Genomic DNA, 22,899 nt, shown 5'->3' on the forward strand with positions numbered 1-22,899 from the left:
TCCTCCTCACACAGGTTTCATTTCTTTTCATTTTCCATAAAATTTTTATTTTAAATTTTTTATTTATTTGGTCAAACATGTTCATATATTTTTGCTCTGTATGCAGTGTCTTCAGTGAACACCTGGCTGTGGTGACACTGAACACTGATCATTAACGAGTGATTCATAAACAATAAAAAAATAATGACCTTGATCAAACAGCGTGAAATGGTCCGAGCTCTGTTCAGCGTTAGTGTCATTGGACAAGAGGTGGAGTAGTGGATGGGAACTGGTCTGACGTCTGCACCATGACATGGCAGAACTTTCTAAAGCTGCAAAAACAGGCAGCAAACTGTTTCCTTTTCTGTTAACAAACAGGAAGGTTTCTTTCTCTCGTCGCTGATAGGAAGCAAAAATCAAAACATGCAGAAAGTGCTGCCATCATACTTTTTCTCTGAGATGTTGGTGTAGATATTTAATTCAATTCATTCTATCAATTGAAAAACAATGTCAAAATCTGGAACAAAGTGGTGGACTGCTGCAAATGTTCCCTCTCTTCCTATGCGCAATTCAGCAAACCCTCTAATGAGTCCTTTATCCAGCCATGAAAAGCCATTAGCTTCTAGGTTTTTCAGTCTCATTCTACATCAGTGAGTCACTGCTCATCAAACTAAAGAGCCTCCATGACAAAGTTGACAAACCACTCAAGCAACACAACTGTGAGACTCACTTCGCCAGTATCTATTTGTTTCATACTAAAGGCTCATCTTGCCAGAAATGGACTCCATTTATAGGTCATTCCTGCTGAATTTGCGCCTCATTTCAAGTTCTTGGTTCTGGTTCTTATAATATTATTTAACCAAGATGCAGTTAAGCAGTTATGAATGCTGAGGACAGTAATGTTGTAAAGTTAGCACAATGCTGGACAAACAAGAGTAATGGACCATAAGTTTACAGTCACCTGTTACATTAAATCATTTTTAAAAATCCCTGTTCTACCTTCATGGCGAAACTCTTCCTGCCGTGCGTACACACAAAATATGCAGGCAAGTATGTGGGTGAACATTAAACAAACACCACCTGACTGACCTTACAGGTTGAATTATTGTAAATGTATTCACTAGGAAGTAAAATGACTCATGTAAAATTTATTTTATTATTATTATTATTTTATTTTTCGTTAAGTTGTAAGAAACCATGCTGTTGCCCTAAAATATTTTCTTTTTCACAAATCCTTGTTTCGGCAGAAAATAAAGGCCCCAGATCTCTGAAAACTGTCTTAACACAGTTTGAAAAATTATTCCAATTCCAATTATTTATGCATGATGATTATGGATTAATGTCCATAGCCAACACACCATTAAGCACCTGAGGAGATTGATTGTTGTAGACAGTGCTACTGATCAAATTGTTACACAACTTAATGAAATGCCAAAGCGTTCAGCCTTCAGCATTAGTGTAATTGGACATGAGCCAGCAGTCTACACCATGACTTGGCAGTTTTCTAAAAAAGAAAGTCTTCACCGCTAACCCCTAACATCTTTTAAACTTTAAGTTAAGCACTGTGTTATATGAGCTCCAGGTCAAATCTTAAACCACCCTCCTCCATCGCCACATTGCAAATGTATCATAAAATGAGGATCAAAGAAATGTCTTCCCTTTCTCAAAATGTATAAATAGTGCAAATCTTATATATAATCTCTTCCACATGTTCAGATGTCTGCTCAGTTCGACAAACCTGAAAAACCCCAAATGGGAAAAACCCAGATGCTATAGTGTCACATCATGTCACACATGATCCCAATCTCATACTTTCAGACACTGCGGACAAACTTATGGCGATAGATGAGATGGAATGTAGATCAACCAGTAAATGAAGGTTCAGCTCTGCTTTATCACAATGGTCTCGTACAATACGGCCTTATTTTTGTGCCTCAGTCCTGAGCGAGCAATGGGAGCTTTTGAGCAAGGAAAAATATATATTGGAAGCACATAAAGTACATTTCAAAAAAAGAAACATGTTAAAACATCCCAGAAGTATTATGGTATGGTCAACGCTCAAAAAGACCGACTGACTTAAGCTAAATACCTTATTGCATTTTTTTACGGCTTAACAATCAGAATATGGTTTTTTCGTTCATTTTCATTTGATCTATTTTCTTGTTTTGGCAGATAACTCTGGTTCATACTCCGACACAGTAGGTGGCGGTAGTGCATCTTTAACGCTGAGTGCCCCCGGTCATAAAATCAAAAGAAGAAGAATCTCGGCTTATTTACTTTACTGTCAGTATTTTATTTTTTCATTGAATCATATCATAGAAATGCTTTGTTAGTTTTCTTTACTATAGTGCTTTAGTCGCGTTGTTTAGATTATCTCCACTTAGTGATGATGAAATCGAGGCTTTATGAACCACTTTGAGACAACCAGCCTGAAAACGACACACCGCTTCGTTTGATACAGTCAGACGACTGACACCTGCTGGCTGTGTTTGAGAACTGCACCCGAGAGGACGTCCTGACAAAGCCTCGTCGGTTCAGGCTGTGGTGGATCTCACCATCCCATCTTCCTCTGAGGCTTTAATAAAAGTCATTTTGTCAAAAGTTAGACATCCTCATTGTGTTGGTGTGTAGATAATACAATATTTAAAGGAGTTTGTTTAGCAGGCAGCCCTGATGAGGCATACATGTTTTATGGTTAAATTGTATTGGTAGTATGTTGATGCTGGTTGAGGACGTGTTGCTGCTGTACCTCCTGAGCACAAATCAGACACTTGATCTTTTTGGGGTTAATCAGATCATAGTGTTCCCAGGCCTATGATCCAGCACTTTTTGGCTCTTCCTCCATATCCCTTCATCACTGCCTCACGCACCTTTCACCCAAACAACCTCACCCAACTCTTTCAGTCACTCAACTCACTCTCTGACTTACCAATCTATTACTAAATCTATTCCGTTCCTCTGTCTGTGTTATTCAGTCTTTGATAATAAACTAAATATGCCTAAAGCTGAATCTAAAGTCACACTCTCCCCGGCTATGATTCAAATAACTAATGGCAATAATAATAATGTTGCTCACAATCTCCTCCTCTCAGAAATCCCACGGTTTGATCAGTGACTCAGACCTTTTAAAGCCTTGACATAATGTATCACGTGATTTGGGGCATGTTGAAGCAGGGATTTCCAGCGAAGAAACAAAAGAAAACAAAACAAAATATAGCCGCAAGCGGCGATGATCGGCCCTCGCCTCGAGCGGACCGCCTCCCCCGGCGCGGCGCCCCCGCGAGCGAACCGCGTCCCCCAGCGAGCCGCGTCCACGAACGAACCGCCTCCCCCGACGAACGGCCCCCCCGAACGAAACGCCTCCCCCGGCCCGCCGCCCCCGCGAGCGACCCGCGGCCGAAGCCGAGCTCAAACCGCGCAGCCGACCTGAAACAGCAGCAGTTGAAAGCACAGTTGCACATTTCCCGACGTACCGAGACACAGAGGCGAGGTGTGTGGGATCTTAACCGCTGCAGAGGTCACATCAGTGATACAGGCACATGCAGACACACATTCAAACTTGATTGCCCTCACAAAGGCAGCCTATCGTGACTTTGATCGGTCACGTGGGTTCAGGCCCGCGGGGAGTGTAATTGATTCAAATGTGACAACACAGCATCAGAGCCCATCTCCTGAGCCTGGGTTTGTCAGAGGTTTTCTTCCGTTAAAGGGAGTTTTTCCTCTGCTTTGCCAAGAGGTTTTCTTCCGTTAAAGGGAGTTTTTCCTCTACTTTGTCAGAGGTTTTCTTCCATTAAAGGGAGTTTTTCCTCTACACCAATAGTCAGTGCTCAAGGAATGAATTGGTTACTTTAGTTTCTGCATTGTGTACATAATGAAGTTGACTTAATGAAATAGTTGAAATTGTTGTGGACTCTGTCATTTACAGTGTTTTTCTTTGTCTTGTTGAGGCATATAGTGCCCATCTCCTGAGCCTGGGTTTCTCAGAGATTTTCTTCCGTAAAAGGGAGTTTTTCCTCTACACCAGTAGTCTCTGCTGAAGGAATAAATGAGTTACTTTTGTTTCTGTATTTTGTACATAATAAAGTTGAGTTAGTGAAACAGTTGAACTTGTTGTGGAGTCTGTCATTTTTAACATGAAATCATTTTGATATTTTACAATGTTGCATATTGGCCGTATTGCCTTCTACCGTGTCACTTTAAGTCACAGGATGCAGAGGCCACAGTTCACATGAAAAAGTGAAATGTTTCACCTCATCACAGTGAAAAGAGTCTTGTCTCTTATAAAACCACAAGATTTATTTAATAGCAAGACCAAACTGTGATTCTGAGTGGCCAATGGCTGATTTCACAAGGCATGGGTCCGATTGGCTTTTATGATTAGGATGCCCTAAAGGATGTCTGTGCCAAATTTGGTCCATTGGTTTAAAACTCCCTTTGAAAAGCAATGCTGGATGTCACAGAAAGTGTGGAAAATAGAGCTCTGCTGCCATCTGGTGGCAGAACTGAGGATGTGCTCCCAAACAACACTGAAGTCAAAAGTCCCATAGGAAATGAATGGTGGGTGTGTGTCATCTCCAAGGCAACAGCATGGAAAATAGAGCATGGCTCTCATTGGCTTTTTGCTCAGAATGGCCTAAAGGATTTGTGTGCAAACTTTGGTCCATTTCTGACAAACTAAATGTGTATTTCTCAATACAAATGTCTAAAAATATTCACATTGTTATATAGGGGGCGCTATAGGGCCTACAGTGATTTTGTTCAATCACCTGGACTCAGGCCCCCGGGGTCTACAATTCATCAATTGGTCCGATTCCAATCCGACCATGCGTGTGAGAGTTATTACACGTTGAAGAACTGGCGGCGAGCCAAAAACCCGGGCCAACTTGCAGCGCCCGCCAAAGGAAAACCGTAATACTTATTCAAAGAATTTGGATAACTTTTGCAGCCCCATGGGTCTCGGTGACGCCGGCCAAAGATGAGCTCGATCGGACAAAAGCCCAAGGAGCAGTTCGAAAGACTACGAGGTGAGCAAAATCAACGAACTCAATGACCTCCAGATAAACCCCCAGCTGGTGGACTTCCTGTCGGTCACACGACCTGGACACGATAAGCTTTTTTGCCTGGCCTGACATGAAGAAGATGTGTGCCAGGTTTTTCCGACTGTACGATGAAAAAAGTGTCACATGACCTCCCATAGGCCCAATGTATTTTGACCTTTGTCGGGGGCGGTGAAGAGCCATTCTTTTGAGGTCGTTTATGAAACCCATAAAATATCAAATTTTTACACGATTCTGAGGGGCCTGCAAATTTTGGTGAGTTTTCACACACGTTCAGGGGGTCAAATTTGAGGGAGTTGCGGAACGTGAAGAATAATAACGAAAAAAAAAAAAAAAAAAAAAAAAAATAAGAAAAATCCTAACAATTTCCAGGCCCACGGCCACCTGCCAATCATAACATATACATTTTCTGAAAGGTCTAACGCCCAGTAACGTCATGGTGGGGTGTGGGGAGACACTGATGCCTGAAGCTGCCCCCTTGCGAAGTCGTCCCTTGCACGTTGAGCGATAACAATAGTCCCTGCGCTGGGACCTTGGTCCCTGCTCGGGCCTAACAAGCAAACGAAAAAAACATAGCAGGTGGTAATTTCCACCTGCTTTGCTCTTTGATTGCAACTGCCTCACTGCATGCTGAAGGTGCACCAGAAGAGCCACACTGTCTACCAAAATCAGAGACGCAATTATCGTATCCACTCTCCTTCCTCCAGCTTTGATTTGAAATGTCACACAATTGTGTTACCACTCTCCTCTGTTATTTAATGATGTGGGGGTGAGAACAGGCTGTGTATGGCAGATGGAAGTGGACAAAAAACAAGTCCATGCAGTACCTGAGGAATTGGCTTAAAAGTCCTTTTTTAATTCTTCAAAGTCCATGTGTGATTAGAAAAGGTGACCCATGAGATCTCACCATGGCAGTGGATTTGTTGTAGTTGTGTTGTTGTGGATGATTGCAGCTACTCCTCCACCTCGACCTGTTCTTCCACAGCTGACTGTTCTGTTTTTTCTGTTCAGCAAGAAGAGTAGTCCTAATTCTTATTAGGTTTTTTGGCGGCATTTTCACTTGTGTTACACCAGGAGTTTGCATTCAGCCTGATCATAAACGTTTTTACCTTTTCAGCGGTACAATATTAATTTCAGCTGAGTCAAGAGTGTCATCTAACACGAGTGACAACTCGACAAAATGACTGTAAATATACACATATAAGTCGCTTCGCTATATAAATTGCTTTACAAGCCAGAAGGGTAAAAAAAAAGTGTGACTTATAGTGTAAAAAATACAGTAGGCTATTTAGAAGGAAAACTACAATTACAGCAAATAGAGGTGATGAACGAGGATATGACATTTGAGCAGTTTTTCTGCTGCTCCAGCAGTGATCAGGGGCCTTAAATCAGAGTTTTTGATATGAAGATGAGAGTGTGTTTTATACATTGAGTGCTCACATAACACACCAGTAAAAGGACAGATCAAATCTCTGAACACCAACTGTTTTCTAATACTATAAAAATCTGACACCTTTTGTATTTTGCGGTTTATTTCGATTAAATGTTCAAATGGATGTTATTTCACAGTACTGTATTTATCAGCAGGATAATCCACCAGGCCCTTTCTGCTTACTGCAAACTGAGTCCAGTACCTGGTTTTGTTGGAAGTGCCTTTCAGATTCTGTATTTTGATAATGGTTTATTAAGTTAAAGCATAAGGTTGGTGTTATTCAATGTTCTCATTAACAACAACTCCAACATGCAGAGCCAAACCTAATCTAAATAGTTTTATCATAGTGTGTGGATGCTCGTCCATCTCTCAATCTCCCTAATCTGTGGCTCTTAGCTCCAAGTCAATTGGGTTCTACAAAATCTTTAAAATGTGAAAAATATTTGGTGTACATTTAAAAAAGGTTCAGTAATTTCCAGAAACTCCTGGACATTGTAGCTTTTTCATCAAAGAGGCGTAACTACTGTATGTGATGGAGACTATTTTCAGTGGTGGGTTAATCCATAATGCTCTAGTGAATATTTGGGGGTATCACAACCTTGTATGTGGATGAATTGATATTGTTTTTGATCTTTTCATGAAATGTATTACCATTAAAAATATTGACTATTGCTAGATTTGTACATTCATTTTAGAAAAGGTTGGACATGCAAAATAGTTTTGAGCAGTTATTTATACATTCTGGTTTTTGTAGGTTATATGTCATAGTAAACAGACACGTGTACAAAACATTTTCAGTACAGTACATATTTCTTTAATTTTGTAGGTATTAACGAAAAGTGCATACAAAGTGTGATGTAAAATGTCATTGAATCAAACATGATATTTATTTAAAAGCAGAATATTATGGCATAAACAGGAAAACTGTTCGGTGCTTTCACATTTATAAAACAGTTTTCTTCCATTGCAAAGATTAACAGGCAGTCATAAAGGCATGTGCATGTGATCATTGATTTTTTTTTTCCTTTTTGTAAAATTAGATGTATTAGTCCCATTTCAACCACATTCCTTTTTGAAATGGACAGAATAATCTTTATTAGTAAGGCAGTGCAATGATTAAATATCACTGTGCCGATTTTTCAAAATAAAAGAACAGTTGTGCAAATATTGTTTATGTAGCTTCAAAACCCTGAATGTTAGACACCATTTACAGTACATACATCTGTTTAGTGCAGCTTAAAAAAAATCTTCATTTTACACCCTTCATTGTAGATAAAGGCAGGTGAGAGTCAAGAAAGAAAAATTTTAAAGCAGATAGCTGCCACTAATAAGACCAGACCTTGTGCTGTGGTCAGAAGCAGGCAGATTTTGTATTTAGTGGAGCTGACAGTAGCATGGGCGGATGCAGTAGAAACATCCTGAGGTGAAAAAGTGTAGTTATGGAGAGCTGTCATGCAAGGCAGGGGAGGTTGGCAGATCGGTTTTGTCCATGCTACCTGAACTAGGTAGAAAACTTGGGAGATACTGCAGTAGGTGCCAGCAAATGGAACTTGAGGTGTATGGTGTTTTAATAAGGCAGCTGGTCTGTTGGACTGTAAAGATAAGTCACAGGTCCCAGCAGCATGACCCATTACCCAATGCAAGTCTTCAGTCAAAATATCATTTCACATGAACACTAAGCTTCCATAGGAATGCTCACCCAACTTTCGGCACATTTAACAGTGTATTGATAATTGTGTAAAAGACAAATAGAACTGGAATAGTAAAACTATCGTCCTTCAGTGTAATCCAGGAGAATGTCTTGTCTTACAGTGCTGGGAAAACTCACGGACAATCAGCTAATAGTGGAGAAAACAAACAGAAGTGTTACTGTAAAGACCCTGGATGTCTGATCTAACCAAGCAAACTCCACTACTTTGTCACAAGTTGTCACCTATTTAGACTGAATCTGTTCATAGATTAGTTAATGCAGCTGTAAACCTACTTTGTCTCACACATTTAAACTTAGTTGCAATAAGTAAATCATTATTTAGTGGTAAAGTAGGCGGTGTCTACAAAAAGATGTAGAGACCCATTAAAAGTATAAGGAGATGGAAGAAGAGGGGGGAGTACACAGGGCTGCCCCCAGTGGGAGCTGAGGTAGTGGATGGTGTGGTTGTGGTGTTCCTGGCTGCCGGTGACAAAAGTGTCCCCAGTTGCTGAACCAGAAATGACTGATAGTTGTTCAGATTTGTGAAGACCATTGGTGAACTTTCCCGTGTTTTCGTGGTGGAGTTGTTTTCAGCCGTTAACACTGCTGCCTGGAACCAGGAGCCGTCCTGCTTACACATCAAGGGACCTCCAGAATCACCCTGAACAAACAAACCAAGATTGAACATGTATTTACCCAGTTCTAATTCTGATGTGCCCATTGAGTTTCATCTCATCCTTTTATTAAATGCATTATATTGCCAGCTCTTTCTTATGCCTTAAAATAAGTTGGACCATTTCTTAAAATCAAAAGTAACAAAAGGATATAGTGTGGTTACTTGATTTTGCATACCAAAGACTATCAACACTGATACAGTATGCTAGATAGATTTAAAAAATAGTGTATACAATGCAGTACATGCTTCAAATTCCTTAGATATGTCAATAAAGTTTTCAACCACAGGAGACTTAGGAATTGACTTGGACTTGCAAAGCCTGACTTGTGAGCATCTCTAATTTGGTCTTGTGTTTGTAAATATATCATGACAAAAAGATAAAAGGTGTGTTATATTAATGACAATCTTATTATTCACCTGTTTCAGTGTAAAAGATGTTGTACAAACGCTGCTGCTTGTAGATGTACTTCCACAATTCACTACCGAGGTCTGGATCTCCTGTAGGATTTGTTCCTCTAAAGGTTGAAAAATAAAAAAAGGTGAGAAGTTGAACACCTGAATCATATCCAGATTGGAACTGCCTATCTAACCTAACATTGTTTAGCATTACTGTGTCAAACTGTGTGTTATAGACTCACCCCCTCCTTCCCCAGAGCTCCAGCCAGCAGCCCAGCAGGTTGTGCCCACAGTAAAGGTTTTGTCAGTGGCCATGCAGATGGGTTGGATGTAGTCAGACAGGGTTGGTTTGGTTTTTAGATGCAAAATTGCTATATTAGTCCCAGTCAGGTTGCTCAGACTGATACTTGCCACACTCAGTGTCTCTCGATGGGTATTGAAACCATTCAGTTTCAAAAGACCCAAGACCACGGTCCATTCAGACACTTCGGGTGTACTGTGGGTGACAAAATTAACTCAATTAGGACTGATGAGATTTTCAAAGCTAATGTTTATTGCTTGTTTTCAGACTGAAGATGGATTTACATTAAAGGCAGAAACCTTTAAAAATATGTCACAAACATACATTTCTTTTTTTTTCTTTTTTTTTTTCTTAAACAGCTGGTCTCTAGTTTTGTAAAACACTAGACACCAGGAGGAGACAGTGCCTCTGTTGGGCACTTTTATCATTTCTGGATTGATCACAATTTGGTTCTGTAGTCAGTAAATAGGACAGCAGCTAAAACAATGAGCAGACTGGACTTTCAACATCCACAATATCTGTAAAGGTGTCTTACCCTGAAAAACAGTTGGCATTGGTCAGAACGGCATCCACGGCCACCAAAGTCCCACTGCACTCATGAACTTCATATTTCTGGAGGCTCACCATCCACGGCCACAAGCCATCTGTCGTCACCAAGGATCCTCCCAAAATACGAGAATTTAGTGCAGCTTGGCCACAAACCACAGCTGGAGAGAAAAGCAAAAATTTAAATGATGAAAATCATTTATTTATTTTGGGTAAAACAGAGAGGTTGTAGAATTATTACCTAAATCTTTTTTTTTTTTTTTTTTACTCAGACTTTGTTCAAACCCACATAACTTTATTTAAAATTTCACTAGAGATCCAAAATGTCCCATGCCATCACAACATATCAGGCTGAATTGTGAGAACATTTGTTTAAAAGTGCTGGAAAAACCCTCACGGACAATCAGCTAATAGTGAAGAAAACAAACAGAAGTGTTACTGTAGAGACCCTGGATGTCTGAGCTAACCAAGCAAACTCTGTCGCAAGTTGTAACCAATTTAGACAGAATCAGTCCATAGGTTAGTTAATGCAGCTGTAAACCTACTTTGTCTCTCACATTTAAACTTAGTTGTTATACAGCTTAATGAAAAGCTGGAGCAAAATGACAGGCTACATAAAATATCTGATTGTATCAGAAAGTGTGTAATTTAGTCACACTGTTAAAATCTGCTAACAGACATATAGCAGATGCTCACAGCTGGTTGCTGTTGTTGTTGTTGTTGTTGTTGAAGTGGTGGTGGTTGAAGTTGTTGTCGGGGTTGCACAGGTAGCACCGAGATCACTGTCAGTCCCTGTGGATGTGAAGCTCATGAAGCCTGGCTGGTTGCTGGTGATCTGCCTGTTGATCCAGGCCTGATAATTTGACACTCTGGTGTAGACGCCTGGGAAATTGGGATCAGCGCAGCCTTTTCCAAAACTCACAATTCCAGCCTGAATCCAGCGACCATTCTGCTTGCTCACCATTGGGCCACCTGAATCCCCCTGTAAGCAGAGCAACTTTTAGAAGACGCAAACTTTGTAGGGCAAAGGACACATGACACACAAACTGGTGTAAAAATGATCACCTGACAGGAGTCCTTCCCTCCAGCACTTAACCCAGCACACATCATGTTGTTTGTGATTGTGTTTATATCTGTATAATCACAGGTACACTGTCTGTTCCCCACAACTGGAACCTCCACCTCCATTAAGTTCTGTGCAAGTGCTAGAGACACAAATACAGTTTGATAAACATTTGGTTTCACACAAACTGAACTATTGAAGATGATACTGACAAATGAAAATCACATATGAAGTAAGTCTGTAATCCACTTAGACTACCTGAACCTAAAGGGCCATGTCAGTGGTTATAAATCTCTTAGCCCATTATATTAACAAGTGGACATTTCTGCTGTAGATTTAACAACAGTCGACCTTCAAAATAAAGAAGTGGAATCACTCTCAAACAGCACAAAGACACAGACACTGGATCCAATTAAAATAACATTATTAATAATCTGAGGTTTTGACAAAAATATCTGTATAAATTTCAACACTTGTTGAACTGTTTGTCATGACCATATTTATGCTCCTCTTATAAATGAACTCCTTTGATTTAAGCACCCTGCGGAGTTTTGACCACTACTAGAGCAGCATAGTGATGTTTTTACAACTCACTTCCATTTTCAGTGAAACCAAACCCAGTGACCCAGGTGTTAGTGCCGCTGTAGAAGGTGCTGCCTGGGGCTGCCAGGCAGACCGGCTGAATGTAGTCGGTGAAAGTCACTGGTGAGGAGAGCTTCAGGAGGCAGATGTCGTTGTTGAAAGGAACTGGCTCGTGGAAGTTGTCATGTATGATGATCTGTGTTACTGTCCGATTCACCTCATTGGGGTTGGGTCCCTTTTGACTTTCACGACCCAAATAGACAACCAGATCAGTTGTGCTGGGGCTGAGGTAATGAGAGGAGAAACAAAATAACACAAAGAAATCAAGAGCAGAGCTGAACTCAAGAGCACTTTAGCAGGCACTGAGCACATTTCAAGGTCATGTGTGCCCTGTTGGCATGGGGCTTGAGAGCTGTTCATCAGGGTGATAATCCCATGCGTTACCAAGTTATTTATATCTTTAAATTATAACTCACTCTTATATATGCTCAAAGAGTTTTTGGAACCACAGTTTAGTAAATCAGTTAGTAGGTAGGTCAGCCTACAATGTATAATTTATATTTGGAGTAAAACAGATGGCTGGATTATGAGACCACAGGCCCTTCGACACTGATGTGTAAAAGGCCCCCCAACCCTCCTACACAGGTGCAAGACACCCAGACTAAAAAGAGATGCACAATGGTCATGAACCATGTAGCATCGTTTTGCATTTTGTTTCTTTGTTGCTGATTTGTGGCTCTTTGGACCATGTTGAATCTCTCTATAGTCTTAAACCATCACACTTGTTTTTTAAGGTTTTTTTGTCTTGGCTCTACCCTCAGTACTCACTGTGGGAAGCAGTGTGCAGCAGTCAGAACCCATTCTTCGTTAATGAGTGATCCCCCACAGAAGTGGCCCAAAGGAAGGGCCAGACTGACCTGCCAGGGCCAGCTGCCTGGTGGGGCCACCTCCCCTCCAATAATTTTGGTGTTGCGTGGAGCTTTACCACACACTGAAGAGAGACAGACAATAAAAAACAGAGTGAGAAATACTCTCCTCTTCCTGGATTACCACTGTGGCTTCTGTTTGTAATCGTGAGATTATTAACTGGGAGTCAACATTCCTGAGGAATGAAGGTAAAACTAATCTTGTTTCATAATTTGTCAAGATGTTCCATTTCTTCTACTTGCAGTCTTTAGTGTGAGGCTCTGGGTTTGACAGTGAACCTTAACAATAATGAAACTATAAACATTTTTATCCAGTGAAAGAATCAACAACGTGTTTAAAATATCAGGACAGGAGCAGTGAAGCAAAGACGTGTGTATGAATGGAAACAGATAACGTTTCCAGACTGCAACGGAGAATGTGGTGGTCTGCAGAGAATCATCAGGGCTCCATCCAAGACCTGCACTGATCCATGCTCAGGAAATGGGGAAGGAGCATCTCTGCAGACCCCTCACACCGTGGACACAAGCTGTTCAGACTCTACAGAGCACTGTACGCCAAAACCACCCAGCTTAGAGTCCGTTTTTTCCCCAGGCTGCTGCTCTGATGGACATTTCTCTGATGAACTCATAATGTCATAGAGTGGTAATAATGACCACTGTGTAATAACACTGTATGCCCTCTGTACCTACCTCATGTAAGGTGTCACACCACTGTTACAGTTATACTCACTATTATACTTAAATCCTTGCGCTCTGAATTTGAACTAGCTCACAGATTGTATATACTGTATATATAAAAATATTCATTAAGATTCTTGTACATATTTTCCCATCTTCCTTTCTAAAGTTGAACCTTTTGTGTTCATTTTTTGTATAGAGAAAACTTAGTGAACTGGAGTCAAATTCCCTGTGTGCCAATAAAGCTGATCTTGATTCTGAAATGTCTAATTTAACTACACCATTAACATTTGTTTGATCAATTCACAACCTCTGGATATAGCAGACACTCACAGCTGGTTGCTGTTGTTGTTGTTGTTGTTGTTGTTGTTGAAGTGGTGGGGATTGGAGTTTTTGTCGGGGTTGCACAGGTAGCACCGAGATCACTGTCAGTCCCTGTGGATGTGAAGCTCATGAAGCCTGGCTGGTTGCTGGTGATATGACTGTTGATCCAGGCCTGATAATTTGACACTCTGGTGTAGACGCCTGGGAAATTGGGATCAGCGCAGCCTTCTCCAAAACTCACAATTCCAGCCTGAATCCAGCGACCATTCTGCTTGCTCACCATTGGGCCGCCCGAATCCCCCTGTAAGCAGAGCAACTTTTAGAAGACGCAAACTTTGTAGGGCAAAGGACACATGACACACAAACTGGTGTAAAAATGATCACCTGACAAGAGTCCTTCCCTCCAGCACTTAACCCAGCACACATCATGTTGTTTGTGATTGTGTTTATATCTGTATAATCACAGGTACACTGTCTGTTCCCCACAACTGGAACCTCAACTTCCATTAGGTTCTGTGAAGGAACACCTTAAAGAGACACAAATACAGTTTGATAAACATTTGGTTTCACACCAAATAGACTATTGAAGATGATACTGACAAATGAAAATCACATACGAAGTAAGTCTGTAATCCACTTAGACTACCTGAACCTAAAGGGCCATGTCAGTGGTTATAAATCTCTTAGCCCATTATATTAACAAGTAGACATTTCTGCTGTAGATTTAACAACAGTCGACCCTCAAAATAAAGTCATGGAACCCAATATCACAAAGAGGGCTGAGAGAGGGACACCGGTTCCAATTAAAAACAGTTATTATTAATCTGAGGTTGTTGACGCTGTTTATGTTGTTAACATCAGTAAAATAAATTCTCAACAAAAGTGAAGAATAAATTTCAGCAGCTGGCATTGAGCACATTCATGCTCCTCATAAAAATGAAGCTTTTTGATGTGAAGGCAGCTATGAGGTTTCTCATCAGTGGAGTGATGTTTTACAAGTGAATCACTTATTTGTATTGTGCACATGCATGAGGATGCACCAACATTATACATACTGTATTTTAATTTTCATGCTGTTCCACTGTGCTACAGATGGGTGGCAGTAAAACATAATCAAAGACAGAAATGCACTAACAAAAGCAACAAAAAAGCCCATATAGAAATTTAAATCAATATTTGCAATGAAGATAAAATATTTGTTCACACACTTCACATGTCCCTTTTATACGTTTTAGTCAGTTTATTGGGTCACCCATACTATTTTAAGTTGTCAAACTGCACCTGATCAATGATTTTGGCTTTGGAGCACTATTATTATAGACCACCGTTTTAACTATATCCATTAGCTAGTTTATAAATGTAACTTAATTACAAATGGGTCATGTAGCAGTATATCAGTGGAAAGTTTTATTGAAAAATAAGTTTCATATTTGCATGAGAACAGGTTCTGTGCTCAGAGGCTGGATCAAATGCCTTGGTGTGAAATGCACCTTTGTGTAATTGGAATTAAACAAATTTGGAGTGGGGTGGTGGTCCCTCCAGTCCCCCTTCTGTGGGGTTGGGGGGACTGGTCTGCTAGTCCAGAGGTTCTGTCCCTGATCGCCACACAGTGTTGCAGAGACATGTCAGCCAAGACAGGCCCACAACATCCAGAGACTTAAAATACTCAGGGCGGATCTCATCTACTGTAGAGCTTTTGGATTATATGAGTGAGTTTAGCTTGGGTGGTGGATGGATCCATCAACGTCTCCAGTCGAGGACAACAGCTCCCTACTTCCACTGTAAACAGTGTTGGCAGAGTACTGATTCCGCCTCCTGAGGCGCTGAATGGTTTGCCAGAATCTCTTGGAAATAGTCCTCCTCCATGGCCTCGCCAAACTCCTCCCAGACCTGAGTTTCTGCCTCCATAAGTGCCCTGGTCACAGCATGCTTGGCCTGCCGGTACCCATCAGCTGCCTCAGGAGTCCCCCAAGTCAGCCAGGCTCAACAGGACTCCTTTTTCAGCTTGACTTACTTCAGTGGTTCTCAATCCTGGTTCTCAAGACACTCTGCCCTGCTTGTTTTCCAGCTATCCCTGTCCTACCCACCCCTGATTATGTGGATCAGGTGTGTTCAGCCAATCAGAAGTGGGCTCTTCTAAGTTGTGTTTCTGATCCAGATGTAAATGTTGATCTTGTTTCATATTCATCTTTTGATGTGAAACCCAAATGTCTTCAGTAAACAGCAAAAATAAATGAACTGCCCTCACTGTTCCAATACTTTTGGAGAGGAATGTAGTTGGAAAACAAGCAGGGCATCCTGCCTTGAGGATGGGGAGAACCACTGACTTACTTTAAGTGTCCAAGTGTAGTCGAATCATTCCAAGCAGACCCTCACAATATGTTTAGGTCTGCCGAGTCTGTCCTGCTTCCTCCTCCGCCAGCAGATCCAACTCACCACTAGGTGGTGAACAATTGAGAGCTCAGCCCTCTCTTCACTCGAGTGTCCAAGACATATGGCCGAAGGTCAGAAGGCACGACCGCAAAGTCAATCATCGACCTCTGGCCTAGGGTGTCCTGGTGCCATGTGCACTGATGGACACACTTATGTACGAACAAGGTGTTTGTTATGGACAAGCTGTAACTAGCACAGAAGTCCAACAACAGAACACTGCTTGGGTTCAGACTGGGGAGGCTGTTCCTCTTAATGTCACTGTCATTGCCCACATGGGCACAGCCTCGCCAGCAACTCCAGAATAGACGAGAGTCCAGCCCCTCTTAAGGAGTTGGGTTCCAGAGCCCAGGCTGTGTGGAGGCGAGCCCGACTATCTCTAGTTACCTCTAGTTCCAGACCTCGGGCGAGGTGACATTCAGTGTCCCGAAAGCCTAAAGTTTCAATTATGTATTAGCTAAACATTATTAAGTATATGAGTTGTACTCTTATTGTAAAGTTATACTGTAAAAAACTTTTCTCATTTGACTATGTGGAAAACATAGTTGTTGTAAATACTGTAGTCATGCTTTCAATAAATCTACTCCACTTGGTTGTACCCACCTCCAAAGGAAGTCCTGCCCCAGCCAGTGACCCAGGTGTTAGTGCCGCTGTAGAAGGTGCTGCCTGGGGCTGCCAGGCAGACCGGCTGAATGTAGTCGGTGAAAGTCACTGGTGAGGAGAGCTTCAGGAGGCAGATGTCGTTGTCATGGGTAACGCCATTATAACTGGAATGTACGGTGATCTGCGTTACTGTCCGAGCCACCTCGTTGGGGTTGGGTCCCGTTTGATTTTGGCGACCCAAATAGACAAACAGGTTGTTTGTGCTGGTGCTGAGGTAATAAGAAGAGAAACAAAATAACATAAAAGCAGGGCTGAATTTAAGAGCACTTTATAAGTAATGTCTAGTCAAATGTCTTGATAGCTCTTCAGCAGAGAGATACTCTCTCAAGATATCAAGTCATTTGTATTCTCAAATTATGACTCACGTTTGTATATCCTTAACCTTACTTCATTAAGTCCCCCATCTGCTGTTTTCTCAAACTATTAATTTGTGGCCTTCAGTTACACATATAGCCCCATTTTTTTCATCTGTGGCAGTGGACCCACCCATAGAAAACATTTATTTAGGGCCATATGAAGTGAACAGCATAATTTATTAATGGCCACAACTTGTGAAGTTGAAGGAAGAGAAACTGAATCAATTTTATAACTACAGAACATTAAAAAGTAGGTGGCAGTATGTAAATACATGATTTTGTGGCAATACATGCAGGTGCTGGGGGGCACAGAGACATAAAAGAACTCCTAACCTTTTTTCACAGGAGCAAGACACCAAAATACAAACAATGTATTATTGTTTCGTTTCTTTTATTTGCATATTTGTATCTATTTGGATCATGTTGAGCCTCTCTCTCTTTTTGCATGTGTGTGTTGTTTTGTTTTTTTTTGTCGTGGCTCTACCCTCAGTACTCACCTTGGGAAGCAGTGTGCAGCAGTCAGAACCCATTCGTTGTTAATGAGTGATCCTCCACAGTAGTGACCAGAAGGACCGACCACACTGGCTTGCCAGGGCCAGCTGCCTGGTGGGGCCACCTGCCCTCCAACAATCCTGGAGTTCATTTTAACCTTACCACACACTAAAGAGAGATAGACAGTAATTAAATAATAATAAATAAAAATTACCACTGTGGCTTCTGTTTGTAATCCTGAGATTATTAACTGGGAGTCAACATTCCTGAGGAATGAAGGTAAAACTAATCTCGTTTTATAATTTGTCAAGATGCTTTATTTCTTCTACTTGCAGTCTTTAGTGTGAGGTTCTGGGTTTGACCGTGAACCTTAACAATAATGAAACTATAAACATTTTTTATCCAGTGAAAGAATCAACAACATGTTTAAAATATCACAAATGACAGGTGCAGTAGCAGTAAAGACGTATGTCTGCATGGAAGCTGTCACTCACCATCTTGTTGTGATTGTGCCTCTGAAAAACAAACAAAAACTTTTCAGACAATTCTGCATAAATATTTTCAATTCAGGTCAAGTCAAGTGGCTTTTATCATCATCACAGTGAATACAGTGAATAATGAACCTAAAGAATGTTCCTCCAGGAACCATGGTGCTAAATAAAAAATACAAAACTACACAAGTGTACATATCCAATAATTAGACTGAGAGGCCTATATATTAGTAAAGGTAAACAAGTACATGTGTGCAAGCAGTGCAGACAGTCAGATGATGTACAAGACAAAGGCACAATTAAGGACACTGCAGCACTGACCAGTATAGAGCTTACAAGGTGTGAAACAAGGTATATTTATAATGGATGTGATGAAATGCAAACAGCCATAATGCAGATCAATATTTCTTGCATGTTTCCATCCAAGGAGTTTGTTTCTGAAGTCATTCCTTCAAAAATGGCAGAGCACGGCAGCCATCAATAATCAGACTTTGTGCTGTGCCATCCTGTAATTTACAGCACACTATTGCTAATAAAATTAGCTTTTAATTTTCTGACTATTAAGAAAACCTGTATGTTTTTTCAGGCTGAAATCATATCCATTATCTAGTCCTGGTATATAAGATTACACATATAGATCTGATAGAATCAAAGTTTGGTCCTTACCTCAAAGATAACAAAATAAAATAATATGTGCAAAGCTGGTTTCTATTATAGGTACCATGCCAAGCCTCACCCACATTGCCAAATTAAAAGTGCAGATAATAACAAAATCTCACATGGGGTCCTAATGAAAGTGCAATACCACCAAAGTAAAATGTCATGTCACTGTGGAATACTGGGGTCAGTCTTGTTAAATATCTATTTACTGCTGCCTGTCCCTGTCCTGTCCCTGAGTTGGGTCACAGTGGCCTCAGTTTTATGCATTTTAACAGGCAGGCAGTGACATGTTGGAAGATGTCTTTGTATGGACCTATTTGGTGATGGCTGTGGGACCACCAGTCAGTGTTACTGCACTATGCAGTTTCAATTCAGTTAGAGCATATGCTGAATATGTGGTCCAATGTTCTAACAAATGTTTTCGATATCAAATCAATCATCTGCTGTCGCAATAATTAAATGTTAAATTGTCTTAATAATGACTCCAGGTGATTGTGCGATGAGGAGTACAGTTGCAAATTAATCTAGTCTTTCTTTACTTTTATCCTGACTTTTAGTTTTTGAGTTTGAGTCAAACTCCAAAAACACTCTATCCTACATGTCCCATAATGCAACGCATTATTGCTAAACAAAAAAATGAGGTTTAGAATGAATTTATCAAAGCGTGACAAAGCGTCATGGCAGCCCATCATTAACTGTTGACTTTATTAGTGCTTCTAAAAAAAGAAAAGAATACATCAAAGCTGACATTTTAATTACATTAATGATAGGAGTCAGCACTGACAAACAATGACTATGTTGTAATTTTCAAGTGAGATAAGTGAGAGGGGTGCTCTGCACACACGTCGTGATGTTGATCAGCTTGTTGCTTAGTGACATGCTTTCTAGTGTGTCGTCCAACTGGTTTTACCGCCTGTTTTGCTGTCAGACTCAGGACACTCGCATTGTTCAGAGTGAAATGCAGGAAACAATGTGGAGTTATCTTAGTAGACTGAGAGGTTTTTACTGACTGTAGGTGATGCCTATTACAATAATTGACTGCCAGTTGAAATCTTTCTTAGACACAATGCTGAAATACACTGTGTGAATGTCTAAATGTCTAAGCCCTTGCTTCTTTTCCTTGCATCTTATGTGCACGGAACTAAGACGCAAGGAAAAGACACAGGTGAGGGAAACGAGGATGAAATAAGTCTAGCCCTGGACATGTCAGTCTTTGAAATAATGGATTCAACATTAGTGAAACTGGCTGCCGACCAAAGGTTTCTACATCCACCATAAAAATTCTGGGTGAAGAAGTACAGCCGCTGCTTCATTATCACTAGTTAGGTGCCTTTGAGTAAGCCAATATACTTAGAGGGCGAACATTGTATGACACTGAGAAGACAAAGGTAAAAAAGAAACACCTTCTCACTGTATTTCATAAGCCTAAGAAATATTTGTAATAAATAAATAACTAAAGTGCCATTTTAATTTCCATCTTCAGACTACAGATGCATGTCTGTGTTTTGTTGGCGTGTTCTTTCGTTTTAGAAGTTACAGAAGTATCTTATTGAACCTCTGTGCAGCTCCAATTTGTTTTGTCTTGGCAAGAAAAATACTGAGTAGGTTCAAATGAAGGTTTGAAGAACAAGCTCTTTTACAGTATGATCAGATTGTGGTTTGTTGGAGAATTGTTTTGCAAAAATGCAAGTGTCTGTGTAGTTTACGTAATAGTTCATCAAAAGTGATGTCGGAATAAAGTTTTTGGTCAATGATTTGAATACGTCAATGTAAAAAAAAACAAAAGTCACCCAGGCTGAGTCCATGTGTTCAGCTTTACTCCAACATACAGTATAGTGACATATGAGGGTTTCTGGGTGTGTATGATTAACTGTTAAGTCAACAGACATTCATCAGTAAAAACTTTACAATCCGAATCAGTTTTGCATTGGAGGACTTAAAGTTTGGTTGCATCTCGATCCACCCAAGAATCCACCTACTTTACACATTTCTATCAGCTGTGCTCTGTGGTCACAATGTGTTATAGTGCTGTGACACTGTGACAAACATCCCTTAAATCAAGTTGAAGCATTTGCAATTTATGAACAAATGATTCATTAGATGTTATAGAAACTGTAACGGCTCAAATTAAAGCCACTAATAATCATTTGCATACTCACCAAAACTCTTAAAAACAATTTGTTGAGTCTAAAAAGGTATTTATATATATGACTTTGTTCATGCTTGTGGCACTTCACTGCAGACATTTTAAAATGTTGTTAGTAGATTTTGTCAAGTCACTGTGAACGATGTCTACCTTAAAGTAACCAAACTGTAAACCTGCTTGAAGTTAGTTAAGGAAGTTATAGACAGAATGATATCTAGGCTGAATGATTTACTCAAAAAGCCTCCTTATTTTTTTACAGTTACATTTGCATTTGCATTATTTATATTTGCATATTTGTATATCCTACCAAGACCGGGAAATTAATTTTTGTTCTCGGTGGGGGACATGACACTGTGGCCTTTATTTTAAACACCAGGTCACTGAAGTTGAGGTGTGGCCAACAGAGTGTGTGTTTTGTCTCTTTCAAGTGCTGGTAATTGCTGCAACTACCATCCCAGCAGTAAGACAAAATTCCCAAATTTAAGACAGTATGTACTTGTTCTTCATAATGAGATTGTTTTTGATTTATGAAGGTCTGAACTATATTACAATTTCACATGTTCTTTCTCCTTTTTACCCAGTTTCCTTATACAAAGCAACAGGTGGCAGAAAGGATTTCTTTGTGTCTTAAAAAGAAAGAACTGTAACACTTCCTCAATCCAGGATGGAAAATACATTACAGGTACTCTCTTCATCTCATAAAGACCCTAAAGGGTGCCTTTGGTATCCTTAAGAGATGCCAGGTGTTGTTGTTGTTATATTATTTGCAGTTGTATTCAGTTTTACAACTTTTCCTTTAGTCCTATTGTTGAGGACAACTGTAAAAGCAAACAGTTCCCTCTCAAATCAATAAAGTTGTTTGAATTGTCTTGTCTTTAATTTTACTTTCAGTTAAGAATTTACAAAATGGAAAAAACTTAGACATTTCCAAGGGTTTTAAAATTAAACTACAGTTTCTTATTTTAAAGGACTAAAATGTCTTAATGACATTTTATTCTATCTATGTAACTGTTAACACTAAATGTCTGTAAATAGTTTAATGTGAGGCCACAAATAATCCTTTAAAGCGTAAACTAAAGAGATTTTTTTCCCCCATTTCTCACCGTGTTAGTGTCAACCAATTAGAAAATCTTTAACATTTACACGTATTACTCCTTTACTAATACCAAATCCCCTTAAGATTTGAGTGAAGAATTGAAGTCCTACAGTATTTTTAAACTATTTTTAAGTGATTTCTAATAAAATCAAACTCAGACACAACCCCATTCATTTCTCAGTGTAACGGCTTATGAAGTGGTGTGTTATCTATCTATCTTTGACAGAAAATAGTACTGAACTGTTTTAACAGTCAAACTGAGTACAACTAAATGTAATTAGTTAGGCTTTTAATGGCTCTTAAAATTAATTATTATTTATTTAAGCATTTTCTGCAAGTGGTATATTTATATCAGCTTCATCAGGTGTAATTGTCAATCACCAGTGTGATAAATTGTTAGCCCAGGCTCCACATTAGGAGCAATCAGGAGGCTACATATATGGTGTTACCATATAACTTAAAAACAAGAAACAAAAAAACTTCCAAACTGGATTGGTCCTTACCTCCTGTCAGGAATGTCAGCAGCAGAGCAGCAACATAGATCACCTTGTAGTAAGCCATAACAGAAAGTCTCTTACCATCTGATCTGCTCTGGTAAAAACCTTTTTATCTCCTCCCTCCTTCTCTCTCTCCATCCCCTAAAAACCTACCCACCTACCTTTCAAACACACCCAACACCTCGCCACAAATACCTGCTTAAGTAAACATCACCTGTCAGACCAACAATTGATAGAGTAGAGTACAAGTACATTTACCTTGTTACTAAGAGCTGTACAGTTTTGAGATACTTAGATTTTTCACTTCATCCTACCCCATATTCCATTTTTTTATATTGGCAGGCCTTAACCAAGTGACTTTCTTAAACCCAAAGTTTTCATCAAACAAATATTGGCTACTTTGAAGAATATAAAAAAT

General features: G+C 40.0%; 1 protein-coding gene across 1 annotated transcript; it reads right to left on the reverse strand.

Moving 5' to 3' along the window:
• Window positions 1–7,313: 7,313 nt before the first annotated feature.
• On the reverse strand, window positions 7,314–22,545 carry LOC113141546 (transmembrane protease serine 9-like). Its single transcript, XM_026326023.1, has 14 exons — window positions 22,488–22,545; window positions 18,086–18,106; window positions 17,597–17,759; window positions 16,684–16,952; window positions 14,035–14,177; window positions 13,660–13,951; window positions 12,551–12,713; window positions 11,735–12,006; window positions 11,143–11,282; window positions 10,774–11,059; window positions 10,067–10,238; window positions 9,473–9,726; window positions 9,252–9,349; window positions 7,314–8,819 (listed from the first exon to the last, which is right to left on the reverse strand). Exons 1-14 carry the CDS (start codon window positions 22,543–22,545, stop codon window positions 8,520–8,522), a joined length of 2,631 nt encoding a protein of 876 aa, XP_026181808.1. The 3' UTR covers window positions 7,314–8,519.
• Between the last annotated feature and the right edge of the window lie 354 nt (window positions 22,546–22,899).

The sequence above is a fragment of the Mastacembelus armatus genome, chromosome 8 (assembly GCF_900324485.2).
Source record: "Mastacembelus armatus chromosome 8, fMasArm1.2, whole genome shotgun sequence".
Lineage (NCBI taxonomy): Eukaryota > Metazoa > Chordata > Actinopteri > Synbranchiformes > Mastacembelidae > Mastacembelus > Mastacembelus armatus.